The 19,191-nt window shown below is 54.2% G+C and overlaps 1 protein-coding gene across 1 annotated transcript in view; it reads right to left on the bottom strand.

The window, feature by feature from the left end:
• Positions 1 to 2,833: 2,833 nt before the first annotated feature.
• The window catches only part of RBM6 (RNA binding motif protein 6), a 44,620-nt gene continuing 28,262 nt past the window's right edge, over positions 2,834 to 19,191 (bottom strand). The window contains exons 7-23 of the mRNA XM_088527332.1: positions 16,270 to 16,344; positions 15,586 to 15,646; positions 14,749 to 14,817; positions 13,377 to 13,628; positions 12,293 to 12,453; positions 11,449 to 11,546; positions 10,950 to 10,992; positions 10,382 to 10,442; positions 9,342 to 9,433; positions 8,675 to 8,827; positions 7,987 to 8,076; positions 7,613 to 7,702; positions 6,751 to 7,014; positions 6,176 to 6,250; positions 5,544 to 5,641; positions 4,276 to 4,387; positions 2,834 to 3,008 (exon numbers count right to left, since the gene is read on the bottom strand). Of these exons, the coding sequence (XP_088383458.1) occupies positions 2,886 to 3,008; positions 4,276 to 4,387; positions 5,544 to 5,641; positions 6,176 to 6,250; positions 6,751 to 7,014; positions 7,613 to 7,702; positions 7,987 to 8,076; positions 8,675 to 8,827; positions 9,342 to 9,433; positions 10,382 to 10,442; positions 10,950 to 10,992; positions 11,449 to 11,546; positions 12,293 to 12,453; positions 13,377 to 13,628; positions 14,749 to 14,817; positions 15,586 to 15,646; positions 16,270 to 16,344 (1,917 nt within the window). The 3' untranslated portion in view covers positions 2,834 to 2,885. The remainder of the gene's footprint in view (positions 3,009 to 4,275; positions 4,388 to 5,543; positions 5,642 to 6,175; positions 6,251 to 6,750; positions 7,015 to 7,612; positions 7,703 to 7,986; positions 8,077 to 8,674; positions 8,828 to 9,341; positions 9,434 to 10,381; positions 10,443 to 10,949; positions 10,993 to 11,448; positions 11,547 to 12,292; positions 12,454 to 13,376; positions 13,629 to 14,748; positions 14,818 to 15,585; positions 15,647 to 16,269; positions 16,345 to 19,191) is intronic.

The raw sequence follows: 19,191 nt of genomic DNA, 5'->3' as shown, positions 1-19,191 counted from the left end.
GCAGTAAAAGCCTAACCTCAAGCGTCTTGCTCCTCTGCACCCACTTTCTTCCTCTTAACTTAAAGCTCTGATTTCACTTTATGTTTTTTTCTCTAATAAACCGTGTTTTAAGGCACAGCCCTACCATGCGCTTGAAAATAGTTAGTAAGAAGCATGCTGTTCATGTAGTCCACCCTCCTTGGACACAAAGTGTCCCCACTGGTCTCTCTCTCTCTCTCTCTCTCCCCCTCTCCTTTAAGGATGCTTCCCTCTTCCCACCTTGCTCTTTCCTTACACTGTGAGCAGCATTGTAAAAATAACTTCAGCATTTTTATATCCATTTGTTCCATTTGCAAGGTCATAAATCGCTATCATAAATATTAATATTGTTTTAATATGAGTAAGTATTGGAAATCAAAGAATATCTGCTTGCTTTTCCCAAGGAAAGGAAAGGAAAATGTACCTTTCATTCCAGAGCTGGTCTCAGATGCCCAGGGCAGCCCCCCAGCACACCAGCCTTGCAGCTAGTGGAGCTCCAAGATGAACAGAAGTGCCCTGTCTGGGCTTCCCTGGCCCCAGAATGGCCAACTTCGCCTCCTGTTTGGGCCCAAAACAGCCCAAAAGTGGTGCATGGTTCTAGTTACCTCTTAAAAAAATGAGGTTCCCCAGTACCTAAAACCTCCAAGACTCCTGCAGCTCCTGTTCCAGCCCCTTTACTGAATTCCTCCAGATTAGCTTGCTTTTCAGTGAGTGCTGGGACAATCTCTTCGGTTGGAACAAGAGCCACATTCCAGTCACAAGACATATCCCCTTCACATCACAGACTTCTCTTAGTCACACAATGCTGTGCCAACATCTTAAGACGCAAAAATTAATGTTTTTTCCTAATTCTCAAAACAATGAAAGCAAGTACAGCCAGGATTTCTGTGACTAATACCAATAACGGGAGGTGCATCATCTCCACAGAGAGAAAAAGGGTTTCTCTTGGGTGGAGATGGCCATCATGTGACTGGATTTTTTTGTTGCTTTTGTTTTGCTACTTTGTTTTCCCTTCCCCTCTTTTCACTGCAGTCTGTTCCTCCTCTTTTTTTTCCTTCTAACTTTTGCAAGCTTTTATTCTAAGCAAGCACGGCCTTGCCTCTGTCCTCTTGCACACACACATCACCGTGAGCACAAGCAAGAACACGTTAAAGCGAGGCGAGGCGGAGAGCACAGCCTGCTTAGTGAGGCCGTATGTCCAAAGGAAGCCAGTCTTTATTAAAAACCTTCCCCTGTGATACACGTGCTGCAAAGTGATCCGAAAGGTAAGAAAGGGCTCACCCCGTTGGTGGTTGCAAAGGCTCCTTCCTATTTTGCTCAGGAATTATGTTCCTGGGATGACAATGACTCAATTTGGGATATGCCCCATGGAGATGGCAGAGGGGCCTCCTGCCCTCCCACCGTTAATAACTTGAGCAGTTGAGAGCACCAACAGGCTCCTTCGGCCTTCTTGTCGCTGTGACTGCTGCTCCCCACCCTCCGGTTCCGCTCGTGCGCCCACCTCCTTCCTGCACTCTCCTGCCTCAGGGATGCAGCGAGGGCACCTGCTTGTGGAGCTCATGCCCAAGACGGGGCAGTGCCCATCCCTCCCCTGTGCATCCCGCACTTCCACGTGCCGTGTTCCCTGGTGGGCAGCCCAGCCTGCAGCTGGCCAGAACATCAGGGCCTTCTCCTGCCCAGCGGACCACAGCAGCATCACAAACATCCTCACTCTTCCTTCCCGCCGCATCCTGCCCCATCTCATCCCAACGCGCAGAACGAGCGCTGCCCGTGTGCAGCACCCACTGCTGCCACATGGCTTCGGCTGCCGTGGGACGTGACACAGGTTCCACACGTACTCACAAGCACCACGTGACGTGTGTTCCATACACTCACAAGCACCATGTGTGATGCATGTTCCACACATACTCACAAGCACCACGTGACACGTATTCCACGTACTCACAAGCACGTGGGACACGTGTTCCACACACAAGCACCATGTGACGCATGTTCTACACGTACTCACAAGCACCATGTGTGATGCCTGTTCCACATGTACTCAAGCACGTATGACACATGTTCCACACACAAGCACCAGGTGTGACGTGTGTTCCATGTACTCACAAGCACCACGACGTGACACAGGTTCCCACACATACTCACAAGCACAACATGTCCCCGGGGAGACTGCTGCGGCACGGTGGCTGCTGAGGAGCGGGGTCGTCCTGGGGACCAGGTCCTCTGCACCTCTCCGAGCTCTCCTTCCTTGGTGATGACAAACCAGAGCTTCCAGGGGCTCCTGCTCCTTTTGGGAGGTATCACCCACTGCGGGTGACCTTTTGCCTCCAGATCTTGCAGATCCTGGTTGCAATCCCTGGTTTTCCCTGATTTGGGATATTTAGTGGGCAGCACCGGCCCAATGCCCTCCTGCCAAGTTGCTGCAAGGTTTTCTCCCGCCTGGACCACTGTGTTCCCTTACCTGGACTCACCTTTGCTGTCTGGTCCCCCCACACTGCCTGGGCCAGTGGAGTTGGGAGCTGGCTCGAACGTGTCCTACCTACCACAGTGAGCGGTGGTCACGGAGCTGCCCACCGGTGACGGCAACGCGAAGCCACCAGAGCCTCAGCAGCAGAGGGGGAAAAGAGGACAGGAATCTTCTGACACACCACATGCTTCTAAGAACACGCCATTTTAGGGAGGAGATGGTGAAACATCGCTGACAAATTTTCAGTTTTATTAAAAAAAATTCTAGCAGCAAAACCTTTAACAATTCAAAAAAAAAATCAAAAAAAAACCCCAACCCCCAAGAAAACATGACACAGAGAGAGAGAGAGAGAGAGAGAGACAGAGATGGAGAGGGACAGGCCTGGCGCAGCCTCCGCCGTTCACTCAAGCTCCTTGTAGCGGGCAAACATGACCCTCCGGACGGCGTCGCGGTACGTCTCGTTGGACTGCCTCTTGCCGGCCTTCCCTTGGGCTCCGAAGCCAACTCCCTTCTGGTTTTCCACCTGCAAGCAGACACAGCCGGAATGAGCAACTCCTCCCGCAAGGAATCGGCTTGGCTGCTCCTCGGGGCTGCTCCAGGACGGCTTTAGCTGACTGCTTGCTCAGGGATGTCGAGGGGAGCCGGGGAGCGCTACGTCCCCCCAAAACCTGCTTGGGAGGAACTACCGAGGCTTCGCGAGCTGCAAAAGCAGGTGGCAAAGGCCAGGAGGGGCCCGACGCGCGGGGCCTGGCCGGGGCGAGCAGCGCCGGCGCCCGATGGCGCAGGAGCCGCCAGCCGCAACGCAGCAAAGCAGTGGGCGAGCGGCAGCTGAGGAGGGAGCAGCGCAAGGGGAAGCATCAGCCGGAGCGCCGGGCTCCTGGGCCCGGCGGCAGCTCCCTGCATTAGCGCCAGCTCAGCTGTTCTCTCCTCTAATGGAGCTCCCATGGGCTCCGGTAGCTCCTGCTGAATTTCAACTGGTTCTTAACGACCAGCTTTTGCAGCCAGTGTCTGAATTATTCAGCTCTACCTGGCCAGAGCGAGCCCAGGAGAGCAGGCCCGAGGCTGGAAGTTTTATTTTCTTTTAAGTCTGCCGTTGTCTGGATACCAGAGATGCGACCAATTAGTCTGGGAGATGAAAGCTGTCTGGGCTTAACTGGCCACACGGCTTTGCCCAGCAGGGCTGGGGAGGAGGGCACCAGGGCTCCTCGGGGAGGTCTGCACAGGGCCGTGTCTGGTGACCAGCTCCCCCAGCCAGGCGGGGAGCCTAGTTGGGGGTCAGAGCCCCCAGAGCACCGCGGCGAACCCCTTTTTAGGGCTGCAGAAGGCTCTCAGCAAGGACTGAGCAGCAGCTGGGGCCGGTTCTTGCTGCCTGAAGAGGGAATCATGCATTTTTGTGCATGTGGGCTCAAGCAAACACGCCGCAAAGCCTCACAGATTTGCCTGCCCTGACGCACTCGATCGCGCGCTCGGTGCTGCCACGTGAGCAGCAGCCGCGTCGCGGCGCCGACACCAGGCAGCCGACCGCGGCACGGCAAACGGAGCAGGAACACCCCGCAGGACACAGGCCTCTCTTTGGCCCTTGCTCAGCCCCCCGTAACCCTCGCACGGCCGCTGCCACAGCGGGCGGCCCCCAGTCCACACGCTTAACTCGTGCACGTGCGGGTCTCCAACAAGCGGGTGCTGCTTCCTACAGGCTGACTCCCCTTCGGGCTGTGAATTCCCCCCAGCTGTCCTGGGAGAGGTTGCAGGTGGAAAGGCAGAGGTTTGTTCAAAGGAAGGGGGGGATTTACCTCTGCCGGCGAGGCCGTGCCCTGCTGGTTGTAGCCCAGGCCTTTCTTCCAGCCGGGGGACTGCAACATTCGGTTTCCTTTGCTGTCACCATCGACCCTTGGGTCATAGTCACTGCAAAAAGAGAGATTCCATTATGCAGCTTTACGGTGCTTCAGGCACACGCCAGGGATTTGCAGCCCTAGTAATGGCACCTCCATTTACACCCCGACCTCTCCCGAGAGCACTCGAGTTGCTTTTAAGCAGCAAACTGCCCAAGAAATTCAACTCGACGCGTTCTCGCGCCGGGCTCAGACACCTCTGCCGATGCTGCTCCGTGTCCAGCCTCAGGGGACGATAAACCAGGACACAGGAATGAGCTCAGGCTCCAAAATATTTATGGCATGAGAAGGCCAGGAGCATTTTGTGCAAACACTTTGTATACCTGCATTTTAGTGACAGCAAGAAAGCAAAGTCTAAGCCCTGCTGTTCCGTTAGATCTTTTGTTTCCTCCAGCGCTGCAAGAGCAGAGGTCCCTGAGCTCGGCTGACGCGGTGTTGACTAGGACACACTTTCTCCCTCCTGGTCATTATTCATCCACAACCATTTATCAGAACCAGAGTTCTGGAAACTGTTGAGCACAGAAGGAGCTTCCTGCACTCGGCAAAGTGCACTCCAGCACTTGGCAGCGACTCTGCGTGCCAACTGCTTCAGGTTGTCCACAGCTCCTCCAGGGCAGGAGGGAAGATACAGATCCCTACACTGCAGGACATGAGGGAAGGGTCTCCTTCCTGAGGTGTCGCAGCAGGAGCAAACAGGCCCACGAGGGGTTTTGTCTTCCACAGAGGCCTCACGATTCCTCAGCCCACGGGAACACACAGGCTCGCAGCTCTGCAGAGCACACGCTTCCTCCTCCTACTCCGAGATGGAAATGGCTCCTACTGTCTCCTGAGTCAGTGAAGCAGACAAAACACAGCTTTGCTCTTTCTCCTGATGGCTCCATGCCTAGCCAGGAGGACAGCAAACACCTCCAAGGGGGGTAGTTGCCAATGGGATGCACTCTGCTCCCCGAGCCGGGCCAGGCACCCTCACAGCCTCCGCTCTCCCCTGCACTCCGGCCTTCCCAGAGAAGTCCCAGTGCCCGGCAGGCTCCCACTGTGGGCGCCTGCGTGGGCAGGAGCTGCCAGGCTGCCCTGTGTGCAGACCTTTCCCCCTGCCCTGGTGTCACAGCTGCCCACGTGCCACCCTGCCGTCGGCGGCCCCAGAACACGGAGCCGGCAGCAGGCGTTACCTCTCGGAGTCCCGGTCGTGTCGGAATCGCTTCCTCTCCGGGGAATCCATCTGCTGGTATTTCTCCCTCCGGTCATTTCCCTTGTCTTTGTATCTCCCCTTCATATGGGAAAGGGAAAGTGAGTACAGGGGCTGTGAAGGATTCAACACCCCCCAGGAGGCTGCCCTGCAGCAAGCTCTCGTCTACCCCAAGCGAGCAGAAATGAGACCCACAAACCCTGGATGTTTGTGGCAGCCACAGTCTGTCCTGGTGGCATCTCTTGGGCTGACCGGGACCGGTGGCTGCTCACACAGGGAGCAGCTCTGCTGCCTTCTGAGCAAGGGGCAGCTGCAGCCCTCGCTGTGCCCGGCTGGGCAGCGGCAGCCCCCAGACTGCGCCTGCTCCGGATGGAAACGTGGGATCCGCTTAGCACGAGCCTTGCCGGGCAACAGAACCACAGCCAGACCCTTCTGGGAGAAGGGACCCTGCTCGTACAAGTCACAGTGCTATCTAAACGCAGAGTGTAGCCCACAGCTCGGTGTGTAAAGCCCTTTGGGAGCCAGGTGATGCCCAGACTGCAGCCTGATACCTCCTAAACAACTGCACATGCAGGGACCAGTGCTCCCCTAGCACAGGGAGACTCACGGACCCACCTCGCGCTCTCTCTTCTCCAAATAGGCCAGTTCCTGCTCAGACCGTTTGATCTTCATGTGGATCTCCAGGTTTTGCTGGAAGGAGGAACGTGGAAGCCAGTGTCAGCAGAGGGTACGAGCTGTCAGGGTCCCCGCTGTGCCCACCAGGAGCAGCAGCCCCTGCACCTGCACTGTGCCAGATGCAAAGGCTCCCCACACATCCCAGAACTCCTGCTGCCCCCCAAGGAGGAGGGATGCTCCCCTCCAGGGCAAAGCAGGCTCCTTTCCCTGTTTTAACCCATGCAGTTTGCTCCTCTGGGCAGGAAGAGCCTGCAGGTAGCGCAGGACACAGGGAGCCATGTGCTAAATACGTATTCACTGCTGTCTCTCACTATTATTTTCCTGCTGTCCCACTCAAGCCTGCAGACACCCCAATCTTGAGCCACCTCAACACAGCTTGGAAAGCCACAGTCTGATGTCACGGTGTGTTTCCACCCGGTGCTGCTTTGCTCGCTTGTGCCAAACCCAGCTCTTCCCAGCCCACGGCCGCCTGTTCCACGCGGAGCACCGAGCCGCACGCGCCACCCCTCCTGCACCTTGTGGAGGTTGGAGAGCTGCTGGTGCTTGAGGAGCACCTCCTTGTTGGGAAACTGCCTCCTGCAGAGCAGGCAGGCCAGCTTGTTCCAGTCGGTCAGCTTGTCGTCGCCCGCCTTGGCCGGCCTCGGCGGCTCCTCGCGCGGCGCCGGCGGGTGGGCAGGCGGCAGCCACTGCGCCTGCTCCTCCTCTTCCTCCTCCTCCTCATTGTCACTGTCGCCTCCATACTCGCCCAGAAGGCCTATGAGAGGGTTCACCGCCTTGGGCTGAGAGAGAGAGGCAGAACAGTGACAATTACAGCATCACCTGCTCTGCCACATGGGGCTCTGCTTCCCCAACCCATCTCCCCATCCCTTCTGTCTCTGCTCCTGCCCAGGAGTGAGAGTGCAGCATCCTGACAGCATGGGCAGCGATGCAAAGAAATGGCCTGACGGGCATTAAACGCCACAGGGGAGAAGTTCCCCTGCCCTCAGGACAGGCCGTGCCCTGGTGCCAGGCTTCCCCGGTGTGCCACACACAGTACAAGCTGCTGACCAAAGCGGCAGCTATTTGGCACCGAGAGGTTGTCACGAGCACTAAGGAGCAGCAAGGCTTGGCCTTGCTCAGCCCAGGGGCAGCCTGCAGGATTCTGCATGGCCATGGCTCAAGTGAGGAGACCCTGTTAGATGCCAGCCTCAAATCCTCCCTCTGCTCTAGAGCCCCCCAGACCAGCTCAGCACTATAGAGCAAACTGCCTCTGCTGCTCTCCCTCCTCTTGCAGGAGGAGCTGCCACATCTGCCACCCAAGGTACAGCCTCGGAGAGTCCCCCGTCATCTACTCAGCCCTCATCAAGACAAGAAGAGTAGCTCCAGGGGGTGTCTTACCGGGGCGGCACTCTCGTCCTTTTTCACGGAGGGAGGTAAGGGCTTTTTGAAGACATCTTCTGCAGAGAACTTCTCCTCTCCAGGCTCATTCTGAAACAGCCAAAACAGGAGGGTTAAGGCTGCTGCAAACTGGTGCTGGGGAAGTCTGTGCACAGCAGCTATGCACTCATGTAACAGGCTTCCAAGCAGAAAGGAGGAGGTGGCTTTGGGGACACACGTGGCTGAGAGTCCCTCCCATGGGGTTTCAGAGGCAGCTGAAGCAGCTCTCAGGACCGTCCCAGCCTGTTCTGCTCCCACCTTCCCCTGGACCGTGACGGCTCCAGTTTAGCTACCATGTCTGAGCAGGGCAGAGCAAGTGCTGTGTGCTGTCTTACCAGGCTTGCACTCTCGTCCTTTTTCATAGAGGGAGGTAAGGGCTTTTTAAAGACATCTTCTGCAAAGAACCTCTCCTCTCTTGGCTCATTCTGAAGAAAGAAAAAAAAAAAAAAAAGAGGCAACAGGCATTAGGCCATCAGCAGCACAGGGGTCAGAGAGTGCTTGCAGCAACCGGAAAGCCACTTCCGAGCATCCATGGAAACCAGGCAGGCAGGAGACGTGGGAGTGGGGGAGTTTCTGCATTATGTCCCAGGTGACCTTTGCAGTGCAGCCGCACGGCCGGTGACGTTCGGCGGGAGCAGGAACCGTGGCTAGGGCAGGGCTGAATCGCTGCTTTATCTAACCTGCTACGTTCAAACATCTCTGCTATTTTTCACTAGCTCTGTTACAACAGTTGGGGGGCTGCAGCAGGATGAGTGTGTCTCCACTTCCAAGGATCTTTCTGAATCATTTACCACAAGAAAAGGGATGAGAAGCTCTGACTTCATGTCACAAGATCTTACTCCCACCTGGCCACAGACCAAACCATGTTCCCGGTCTGCTGGTGACTACATGAATTCCGCCACTTTCTCCTGCTGCTCCTCCTCTTTTGAATCCTCTGTAAACCACTCTTTTTCCTCTAACGTCACTTCTTACCTCAGCCTGCCGGCCTCAGCTCTGAGCACAGTGACTGCACAAGGGATTTACCTTAGCAGAAGTATGTTTCCCTTTCTCCTTCCTGTCCCTGTTGTCCCTGCCGTGCGGCTCCTTCCTTTCATTCGTCCTCTCCTGGCTCCCATGCCGCCGCCTCCGGCTCTCCGTAGGTGACGAGCAGGCGTCTCGGTCTATCACCACATCTCTCTGAAAGAGGCATTTGGAACAGATTAGCCCAAACCCTGCAGCACACGGACAGGCCCACGGAAACCGCAGGCCCAGGGAACCTCTGCAGATGGCTGGTTTTTGGCATCCCCGTAACTATCACTGTCTGGGCCGGGGGAGCAAAGAAACCCCACATGAAAGCAGAGTCTTGCTGTCCATCTTTTGGTTGGCAGTCCTAACTCTCCTACCTCCAGTAAAACCTAGCAAGGATACTGTGCCTCTAAGCCTGTTCAACCAAGAAGAGTCTAAAAGCTCTCAAAAAAGCAGGACTTCCCAGGCCAAGGAAAATGGTTCAACACACAGCTAAGGTGTTCCTGGCCTTGCTTCCCATCGAGCTGGTATTTTGGAGCAGGGATCCCTTCTACATAGTCAGAGGAAAAGCCACCCCTGTGTTGTCCCATCCCAGCCCTCCTCAGGCTCTAGCTGTAAAAGCTGCTCATGGAAGGGCAGTTTGTAGGAATGTGCTACAGGTAAAGCTTCCTTCCTGGGCACTCACCTGAGTCCTGGGGTCATAGTACGTCCCAGCTATGGGATCATAGTAATTCCCAGTTTCAGGATCATAAATGTATGTGGACACATCTGATGGAGCTGAACAAAGAGAGAAGAGTCAACACGAGAAACTCCCAAAGAGAATTTGCCTTTTAGAAAGACAAAAGCATCAGCAAATACTGCACCGGTAAAAGGATCAGGAGGGGAAAGAAGAAGGAGGGAGACACGAGTGTCTTCACGTTGCTCCACCTACATCTTTCATTCTTCAGTTAGTAAGGAAGAAGATGGGTTTTCACAAAAGTTCTGCTTTAAAACTTTGGGAAAACTTCCCCAGTGTTTGCACAGGGTTCACCAGCTGACAACACTTTGCCTGAAAAAACCTGTCCTGAACTGCAGTAATTTCCCCAAGAACGGGGTGATGAGTTTGAGCTCTGCTTCCTTGGGAATGAGAGTCCTTCTGCAGTCCTGCCAGCAAAATTTCCTTTCTTAAACGATGACTCTCCCCTGCTCCCATCTGCCCCATAAGTGCACAAAAGCCCCTGACAAGAAAGGAGAGCCCACTGCTTCTCAGGGATAGCAGAAATACAGGGCTAAGCCCAGGGTTTGCACCCTGTATTACAAGAAATGTTCCTCATTTCCTAACTATAATAATAGTTATAGACAGAACTCAACATTATTGTACATACACCAGTAAAATCACCAGGAAAGATTTTTCAACTACAGGCCCTGCTGCACAGAGTATATTTTCTTCTGCCTCCTCTGGTAATTGCCAGGCTGATTTTGTCCCATCACTTTGACACAACAAGGAAGGCAAGTAGCAATTTTCCTTTATCTGCATGTAGCTTTTGCACAGTAAGAGAACACAGAAACACATTATTGAATAGGAAAATATGACTAAACAAAATTGGCAAAGGAACTAAGAAGTGGGTGTAGCAAGGAAACCTACTTTTAAGCCTTTAAAAATATTTTCTGGATGATTTCTACATGTCAGTGCCCTTTTAAGGAAGAAAAGACTCCACAGTAGGAGTGAGGCAGAGCTTAGCTTACACTGTGCTCTGGTGCATCTCTGCGATTCGCCGCCTCTCCTGTCCCTCATGCCTCTTCTGCCCTGGAATAAGTGAACAACACAAACGGATCAGACTCTGACAAACACCACATTGTTTCTCCTCCCTCCCACAGGCTCGGAGTTCAGGAAAACAATCATGTAAATAAACAGGAATCAAGCTGATGTGCCTTCCCATCTAACAGAAGGACCAGCAGCGCTGCAAAGCACGAGACCAGCTTCAGCGCAGCTTCGCATCAGGTGCTCAGGGCAATCTAGAGCAAAATCTCCAGCTCATTCTGCATGGGAAGAGCCCTGCAGCCCAGGACCATCCTATGGAACAGGACTGCTCCATAAGGGTGTCGTATTCAATGCTCCAGCCCAGCACCCTCTCATGCAGTGTCTGCACCTCTGGGCCCTCATGATGGCAGCGTTATTGGCACGGTGGGGAACACACCGAGGTGAATGTTCCACCTCCAACACGATGACATTTCGGCAGTCCAGAGGGAGCAGCCTGTCACCCCAGTGCTCCCTCCTGGCTCCACTAGCTGCTGGGAAGCTCTAGGGACCTACCGGGCCGTAGTAGGAATTGTCACCGTGATCCCCATAGTCGTTCCTGTGGAGACAAAGGCTGCAGGTTAAGAACGCCGGCCTGACCTCCGTGCGCTCCACACCAGCTGCAGGAGCACAGGGACAGGAAGAGCATCTTCTCCAGCCACACGCTGGATTGCGCCCACCCCCGGACACAAAGAGGCTGTACAGATGGCTATTGCCATAAAAATGATGCCAACACACTCAGCTGAATCAGAAAGGCAGCTCTAACTGCTTCTTAAAAAGCCAAACCCGCCAGCCTCCTTGGAATGAGATCTGATGGCTGGACCCCAAAAGGGGGCCACCTGATAGAACGGTTCATCCCAAACCACTCAGTCCCTGAAGCTTCTGCTCTGATGCCTTCTATTCTCTTCTCCAAACAATTTTTAGGTGGTAGGAACCTTGGTGCTGCTCCCCGTGCCGGCTTTTCGGCATTCAGGCTTACAACCCAGGACAGCTCTGCTGCCTCCTCCGTCCGTACCGTCTCCTGCCTGTAGCAAGGTTCACTTCCACCGTGCGCCCGTCGATGCAGATTGGGGGATCCAGGTTCTGCAGGATCTTTAGCAACCTCAGCGCTTCCTGTGAAACCAAAGGAGAACTTCACGTTCCTGAGCAGGAAACATAAGCCCATTTCCCAAATCCCATCTGCCTGAAGGGAAGGTTTTATGCCTAAGAGCAGCAGCCAGAAGACCATGGTGGGAATGAAACACAACCTATTTGTCCAAGCATTACTGAAAGGTATTTAGGATGTCAAAGAAAGGATATATGCATCGTTAGGTTGTCTGCTTGTCCTGCGACCCTTTCAGCAGCCAGCAAAGAACCACGTTCTCCCAGGGCCTCAACCACACAGCACAGGGGCTGCTATTGCCCCTGAGAGTTTTAGTGAATACCTTCTTGACTGATTTAAACATGGATATGGAGTCTGGGTATCACCCTGGCTAAGAAGAAAACATGAACCTTCCAGTGAGGCACTGCCTGTTATTTAAGATTTGCCCCTTTGCAAACAGAGATCGTTAAATTTGAGGCCACTGCAGATGAAGTCTATACAAGAGACCCATTTGGAGTTTGGGAAGCTGTACAACAAGACATACCAAGGCAAGAAACTCTTTCAGCATCACAGCTGTGAAGACAAGAGTTAATCCTTGGCTCCTGAAGCTGGAGAGCAATCAGATACTCCCTACATCCAGCCAGGCCAGCAGGAGAGGCCACAGCTGCAGGGCAGCTACCTCACAGACTCAGTTATTCCCTGCATTCCTACAATCCCTCCCCTTCCACCGCCTGCAGACGCCGCGAGGGGCAGGGTGTGAAGGCCGGGCGCTACTCACAGCGTGCGACTCCAGCTCGATGAAGCCGTAGGTCTGCCCCATGCGGCCAGCCTTGTTCTTCATGATGCGCACGCTGGACGTGGAGAGCCGCACGTAGGGCGCCAGCAGCCCCACGATCACCTCGGGCGGCGTGAAGCGCGTGATCCGCTTCAGCATGATTGCTGGGCAGCAGCAAGGGAAAGGAGACAAAGAGCACCACAAAAAGATCAACTCAGGTCCGGGTTTATCGCGACAGCAGAGGGAAAACCTCAACTGAAAACTAAAACTAAAGAAGGTTGGAAGGGACCTCTAGAGGTCATCTAGACCAACCCCCTGCACATGCAGGGTCACCTAGAGCACGTGGCACAGGACTGCGTCCAAGCGGGTTTTGAAGATCTCTAGAGAAGGAGACTCCACAACCTCTCTGGGCAGCCTGTTCCAGCGCTCTGTCACCCTCACTGTGAAGAAATTTTTCCTTAAGTTCCTGTGGAACTTTTGGTGTTTCAGAAGAAGTCAATGTCATGACTTCTTGCAGTGGATTTCTCCCTCTGGGATGAAGTGACCTGACCTGAATAGGACGCACAGACCACACACACAGCTCTGCTGTGGTCCGGGGAAGTGGGAGCAACACGGATGGGTGTCTGCACTGACCTGCACTGCAAGAGGGAGGAGAGCAGGCTGGGGAGCAAGCCCTGAGCTGCTGGCCCCTTTGGAGTCTGAAAGCCATCACGTTTAACTCTCCTGTTCGCATGATACTCAGAGTACCCTCTTCAGTTGCTCACCTTCTCTTCCCAGGAAACAGCAAATAGGCCCTTGCTCCGAGGAGTTCAGTCCAAGGCAAAAAGGATGCCCAAAACTCTGCCCAAAGTGATTCTTGCCACTGCACTAACTTGACTGCACCATCCTGGAGACACCTTACCCTGATTGAACTTGCCTAAAGGGAACTTGCCAGCACCTTTGGAGACCCCGTCATTGCACCCAATGCCATGGATTTTTACCATATGGAAACATCGTCCTGAGGTTTTAGGGAAAAGCTATCCCTTTTGCTGATGGTCTCACACAACACAATCACTGGGAGTCCAGATTTGTCCCCTCTGCCACTCACTTCGGCTTCCTCCGCCGTCCTGCGGCGTCGTTTCCTCTGCTTCTCTCTGGGCAGGCAGGTCCTGGTGCCGGTCCACGTCCCGTCTCTTCTCCTGCGAGGGCCGCCGCTCTCTCCCTTCATCTCTCTTCCTGGGCTCCTGTTCCTGAGGCTGGCACTCCGGCTGTGGAGCGGGAGCTGTGGGCTGCAGAGGCTGCTTGGGAGATTCTGGCTGTCCTGACAGCTCTTGCTCAGGTTTTTCAAGCTTTGTCTCTGCTATTAGAGAAGAGATATACAGACTGGCTCCATATTCAGTGTTTCAGCAAATGTTTTCTTCCACTGTCCTCTGGCAATGGGAGCAGCTGACTTTGGAAAAGACTATTTAACCTACTATGCATTTATGTAACCAACGTCTTAACACTTTATAGACACAAAGTGTGGAAAGGGAAAACAAGATACACAAACTCACCCTTCCATTGCCTTGTTTCACATTTGAGCCCTTCACCAAGAGGGTTTTCTGCCTCCTTTTGGTACTGGCTTTTCCCTGGCCAACCGTGCATCAGGGATGGATTTGGTCCATCCAGGTCCACAAGAACCCACCTTGTAGTGATATTGTTACTCTGCCTGATCTATTCTTGAACATCCGTGGCTGAGCAGCATCATAGACTAGTAACTGTCATCCTATCTTTATGTTAAAATAAAACTAGGGCCAGACAGCTATGACTACTAAGTGAAATGCAGCATAATTCAATCCCCGAGTTTTATTAGGCACCCACTCACCCACAGACGAGGCAGACACTATATGGAACCCCCTCTTACTACAGCCTAGCCATGCAATATAAAGAAAATCAAAGTCCCCCAAGAATCTGTGCTTGAGGTCTCCTGAAATATCAGGTCTCAATTCAAAAGACATCCTTGCTTTGAGATTCTAAAGCTGTTGGGAAAGTAAGTCTAAGCTGTGGGGTAGCAAAGCCAGAGGCCCCCAGGCTTTACCTGCTGTTGAGATCTTGAGACTCCTTCCCACTAAGAGGAAGAAATGAGAGCTCAAGACCTGGCACAGTGAAGCTGCACCTTTAGATGCCCCCACAAAGCATCTTTGGGCAGCGGGAACTTGCAACCATTGGCACCCAAACGTTGAGGCAGCTGCGCGCTGACCTCTTGGTTGTGAGCACAGCTCATGTCGGATAGTCCTGCACTAATTCATCTCTGGCATGTGGCCTGTAGACTTTGGGCTACTCTCCACAAGCGGCACCTCACGTAAACTTGGTTGCACGAGCAGCAGTGAGAACAGCTCGTGCAAGTTACGCGTTTTCATCCATACCTTTAAAAACACAGCCCTTAAACAACTTCCACCCCCAAAACGCATGAGCACAAGCCCAGAGAGAGCAGTTCTTACTGAATTCCTGCTCAGCCAGCGTGTCCTCTCCCTCAGGGCCACCTCTGGACTCGGGGCCTGCTCTGCTCCCTGTAAGAGACACACGTTAAATTCATCTCAAGACCATCAGTCACACAGCAGGCAAAGGCTCATGCAAAGCCGCAGTAATGACTGCATATACCCGGAGACTTATTTCATTTTGCAATTAAGAGAGAGTCATACAGGGGTTACCTTATTACAAGCATTATCACAATCCAAAAAATACCCAAACCCAAGGCAGTAAGAGGCCTGTGCACAATCACTCCTCACAGCACCTTAAAGGCTCTGTTTCATTTGCTCCTCAGCAGTTTGATTACAACCTGCAGCTGTGCTGGCCAAGGCAGGCAGCTGCACGGGCTCTGCCTCCGTGACGCTGCTGCCACGGTGCCAGGCAAGTAGGGGACCCGCAGGGACAGCGCTGTGCACCAGCACATATTTTAATGACCTTCTGCTTTGGGCGAGTGAGCAACAAAGCCAGGAACTGGCTGGAAAAACAACAGCGGGGCTGAGGCTTATCCAGCACCCGGTTCACCCGCTCATCCAAAAGGAAGCGGATCCTGAAGGGAATGTGTTTTGGCACTAGCTCCCTCCAACCAAAGGTGGGTCCTCTCCACAAGGCCTCGCAAGGGCAGAGAGCCTGGGAGCTGCACATCTACCCGCAACATCTTTGCAGCGGACGGGGAGAAGGGTCTAGACGAAGCAAGACTAACAGTGCCCCAGAGCGTTGCCACCACGGGCACAGCGATCCCAGGCTCACTTGTTAGGGCAGAGGAAGCTTTTAACAAACGAAGCACAAGGGGGAGCAGCAGATTCACTCACCGTCTCTCGGCAGCTTGCAGTAGGAGCAGGAGGAGCGGTAGCCCACAGTACACACCTTGCACTGCAATGGAAGACGGAGAGCATGAGGAGGCGCGTCCCGAAGGCGGCGGGAGCAGCGTATTCCAGGGGGCCAAGCCCGGCAGGGCTTTTGGAAAGCAAGTTATAGCCATGGAAAAGTGGCAGTGGGAGTCTGGGAGAGGGGGGACGGGCAATGGTAGCCTAGGCAGGGGGAGAGGGAAGAGCTCGCACAGCTCTCAGCTGGGACTGGCTCACGAACAGCAATTTCCACACAACTTCTGAGCCCAGATTTGCTCACACCGCTCAGGTGCTTCACCCAGATTGGACCTTCCCCCTCCCAAATGATGTCGGCCCCAAACCGAATCCCTTCCCAACTTGCTACCACGTCTTGGTTGGCAGTCAGGGACAAAGAACAGGGCTACAAGCCCAGCTCTTTGCTCTAGCATCTGCCCCAGGCAACTGTAGGTGGAAACATCTGTCCTGGAGGAGCCATGGGAAGAGCATGGGGACAAAACTGGCACCCGAGCTCTGGCTCATAGCTAGTAGGGGAAGATGCAAGAGCTTCAGGACAGGTTTCGCCCTTAAGGCTGGACACGGCTCATGCTCTTCGCTAGCCCTGCCGGAGCGAGCCGGGGAGCAGGGCGGGCTGCTCTGACGCGTACTCACACGCTTGCAGCGCCAGAACTCCGGGCACGGCGTGTACTCCAGGGTCACCTCCTTGCCGCCAATCGAGAGGGTTCCCTGCAGAGACAACGCGGAGAGTGACCGGCGTGCCCGGCGCACCGAGGTGTCAAAGGCAAAGGAAGGGGTTAAAGCTCCCGTTTCTAAAGGTCTCGTTTCAAGTGAAACGGAGAAGGGGAGAAAGTCACCCCGCTCAGTTTGCAGGAGCTTTGCCATGGAAGCGGCAGGGAAACCGCCTGCGTCCTGCTCTAGCACTGAGCTACCGAGCTGCGGATGTGCTCCAGAGCAAACGTTGCCAGGAGGAGCAGGGATGGAGTAACCGGAGCACCGCACGGGCCCTGCGTGAGCCTGCCTCGGCGCTCGTGCCGGAAAGGGGCAGCTGGACCAGCTCCTTCACGCCAGCCGGCTGCTGCCCGAGGAGGAACGCAGCGGCAGCGGCACGATCCCGGTGTCAGGCTTCGTGCCTGCCTTTCCTCTAAGGAAACGCGGCGACGGGCTCGGGAGCCACGGAGCCCCCGCGGGGAGCCCGGCCCCGTGGGGATGGTCTCCAGGCAGGGCACAGCCGCGGAGCCGCTCGGGGTGCACCGCACCACGCGGAGGGAGCCCCCACTGCCGGGATGCAGCCCGGGCCAGGGGGTTTAAGGAGGAAAACGCCTCGGAGGTTGCTCGGGAGCTCGCTCGGAGCGGGCTGCCGAGGCGGGAGGCAGCGGCGTTCCCGGTGCCGCCCAGGACACGCGGATGTGGCCTGTGCCCGGGCACACGGGATGCAGGCCGAGCGGGAGCAGACGGGGCTCCTGACGGAGCTCAGCTCTCCAGCACCACAACGGGACCTTGCTAGTGATTCCCAGGATTATTTTCAGCCACGTGGGATCTTTCAAGGCCAGGGATCATCTCAGCCTTCTCCGTACGTTACACCTGGCCGCTCCAGGACACACTTACACTGGGGAAAGATGATCAATGCAGGAACAGCAGAGCAAACACACACCAATAAATCAAAAACTCGGTCTGCAGCGTGGCAGCAACGGTGTGCAGGGACAGTGCAACGAGGACAGCAGCTCAGGAGACGTCGCGCGTCCCGGGGGCGTTGCTGAACCTCACGGGCTGCCTTCACCACCACCAGCCCACGCTGCGGCTCGGGCCCCCAGCTCCCGAGCTCCAGGGGAGCAGCTGCTCTTCCAGCCCCTTCCTTGAAGGTCCAGGTGGGCGTCAGGGAGTTGCAAACAGCTCTCGGGGCGCTCCGGAGCAAGCCGTGAGCACAAGGAAACGCGTTCTCTGTGCTGATATTCCGAACTCGTGCTATAGCCGTGTGCTCACCGCGGTGCTGCCTGCGACGGAGACGCTCCAGAGTAAGGAAGGCAGAGGGAAGAGTGGGAGAGCACGGCAGGAGAGGGGCCCTCCTGGCGCTGCTCGTGCCATAGGGCAGGGTTTCACTGCCTCCCTCCTCTGCAACCCGCTCTTTATGGACCACAGTCGGCCTGTTCCCCCCAGCCTAAGCATCTTTAACACTTTTAAGGCTTCCTTTCTGCTATGCAGCTGTTAAACGCTGCTCTGCAGGCGGGAGCAGCAGCACAGGGCTGAGGAGGATGCAGCTTGCCAGCAACCTCTTGTTTTTCTCTTTATGGAAGATACATTTTTTTAACGTACATGTGGTGCTGGTCTCTGCTGTAATTCAGCTCTCGGAGACTACCAAAGGTGTCACTTGCATAATCACTAATTTCCTTAGCGCCCCGCTGATTGCCTGCTCATTTTTCAAGCTCTGATTTCCTTTTAATAAAGTCGTTTTCCAGGTTGCAATCATCATTTAACACAGCAAAACGTGTCTTTCACTTAGGACACACGTTGTCCTGATTTAGTATCTCAGGGATTTGCAAATTCCTCAGTTTGTTAACAGATTCCAGCCCAGGCATTTTCAAAACCTCTCTTTTCTCTAAACCTCTTTGCTGCTGCTGCTTCTTCAGTTATATCTTGTTCCTTTCCCCGACAAAACACTTTGGATAAAACTCCTTAGCTTTCAGCTCGCTGGTTCCTACTGGGCAGGTCTTTGTGAAGCTACAAAGGCTTCCAAGGAGAGCACAAAGAAAAGCAAAGCCAAGGACAGGGCACAGCATGGTGTTACCCAGCCTGCAATGATCTCCTCTCTATTCACATATTTTATCATGGTTCTCTAAGCAACTCACCTGCGCTGGGCTTGTTAATTCCCTTCTTTGGGATTTTCCATGCCCTGAACTTCTGAGCAATTCGGGCTTTTCTTTTTCAAATCGCTTTGCTAAAGGACCATCTCTCTGGTCCTCCCAGTAAAGAGCTTCTCCCTCAAAATTAAGAGGGAACACAGAGCAGGCTTGCTAGGGAAGGGGTTGGAAGGCAGTGCAGCTCTGCCCTACTGAAATACAGAGCTCTTTGGTGATGGAAATGCAAACCTTTCAGGTAGCAGCAGCTTTTACTCTTCACTCTGAATCTCCAGATCAATCAAAACGGAGCCTCAACACTTTATTGCTGGGATCCATGTGTTATGTTATTGCTAGATGCCTTTCACACATAATTATACATGTTTTACTGCTTAGAGGTCTCCTAAAGATGTAATACAGGAGTCCAGGAGTCCAGTCTAAAGGACACAATGGAAAATAACCTCATTGCAACTAAATTTCCTAAAAAATCTGCATCCCCTGGAATAAAAATTACTAATAACCCAGTGTGTAAATACTGCTGGCAGCAATCCCATCGTTGGGTGGTTCTCAAGAGTGACACCAGGAAAGTGCAAAGCCTATGGGGACAGCACATGAAGCAGCAGTGCCCTGCCACATTTATAGGAGAGATCCTCCAAAACACAAGAACCAGCTGGAAATTATTTTAGAAGAGAGAAAGAACAAGGAGACATCTCTCAGCCAGGATAGTCACAGATGATGACAC

This window comes from Tinamus guttatus, unplaced genomic scaffold, assembly GCF_059628265.1.
Source record: "Tinamus guttatus ecotype Peru unplaced genomic scaffold, ASM5962826v1 Tinamus_guttatus_pri_ptg000026l, whole genome shotgun sequence".
Taxonomy (NCBI): Eukaryota; Metazoa; Chordata; class Aves; order Tinamiformes; family Tinamidae; genus Tinamus; species Tinamus guttatus.
This window is presented reverse-complemented; position numbering and strand designations above follow the sequence as displayed.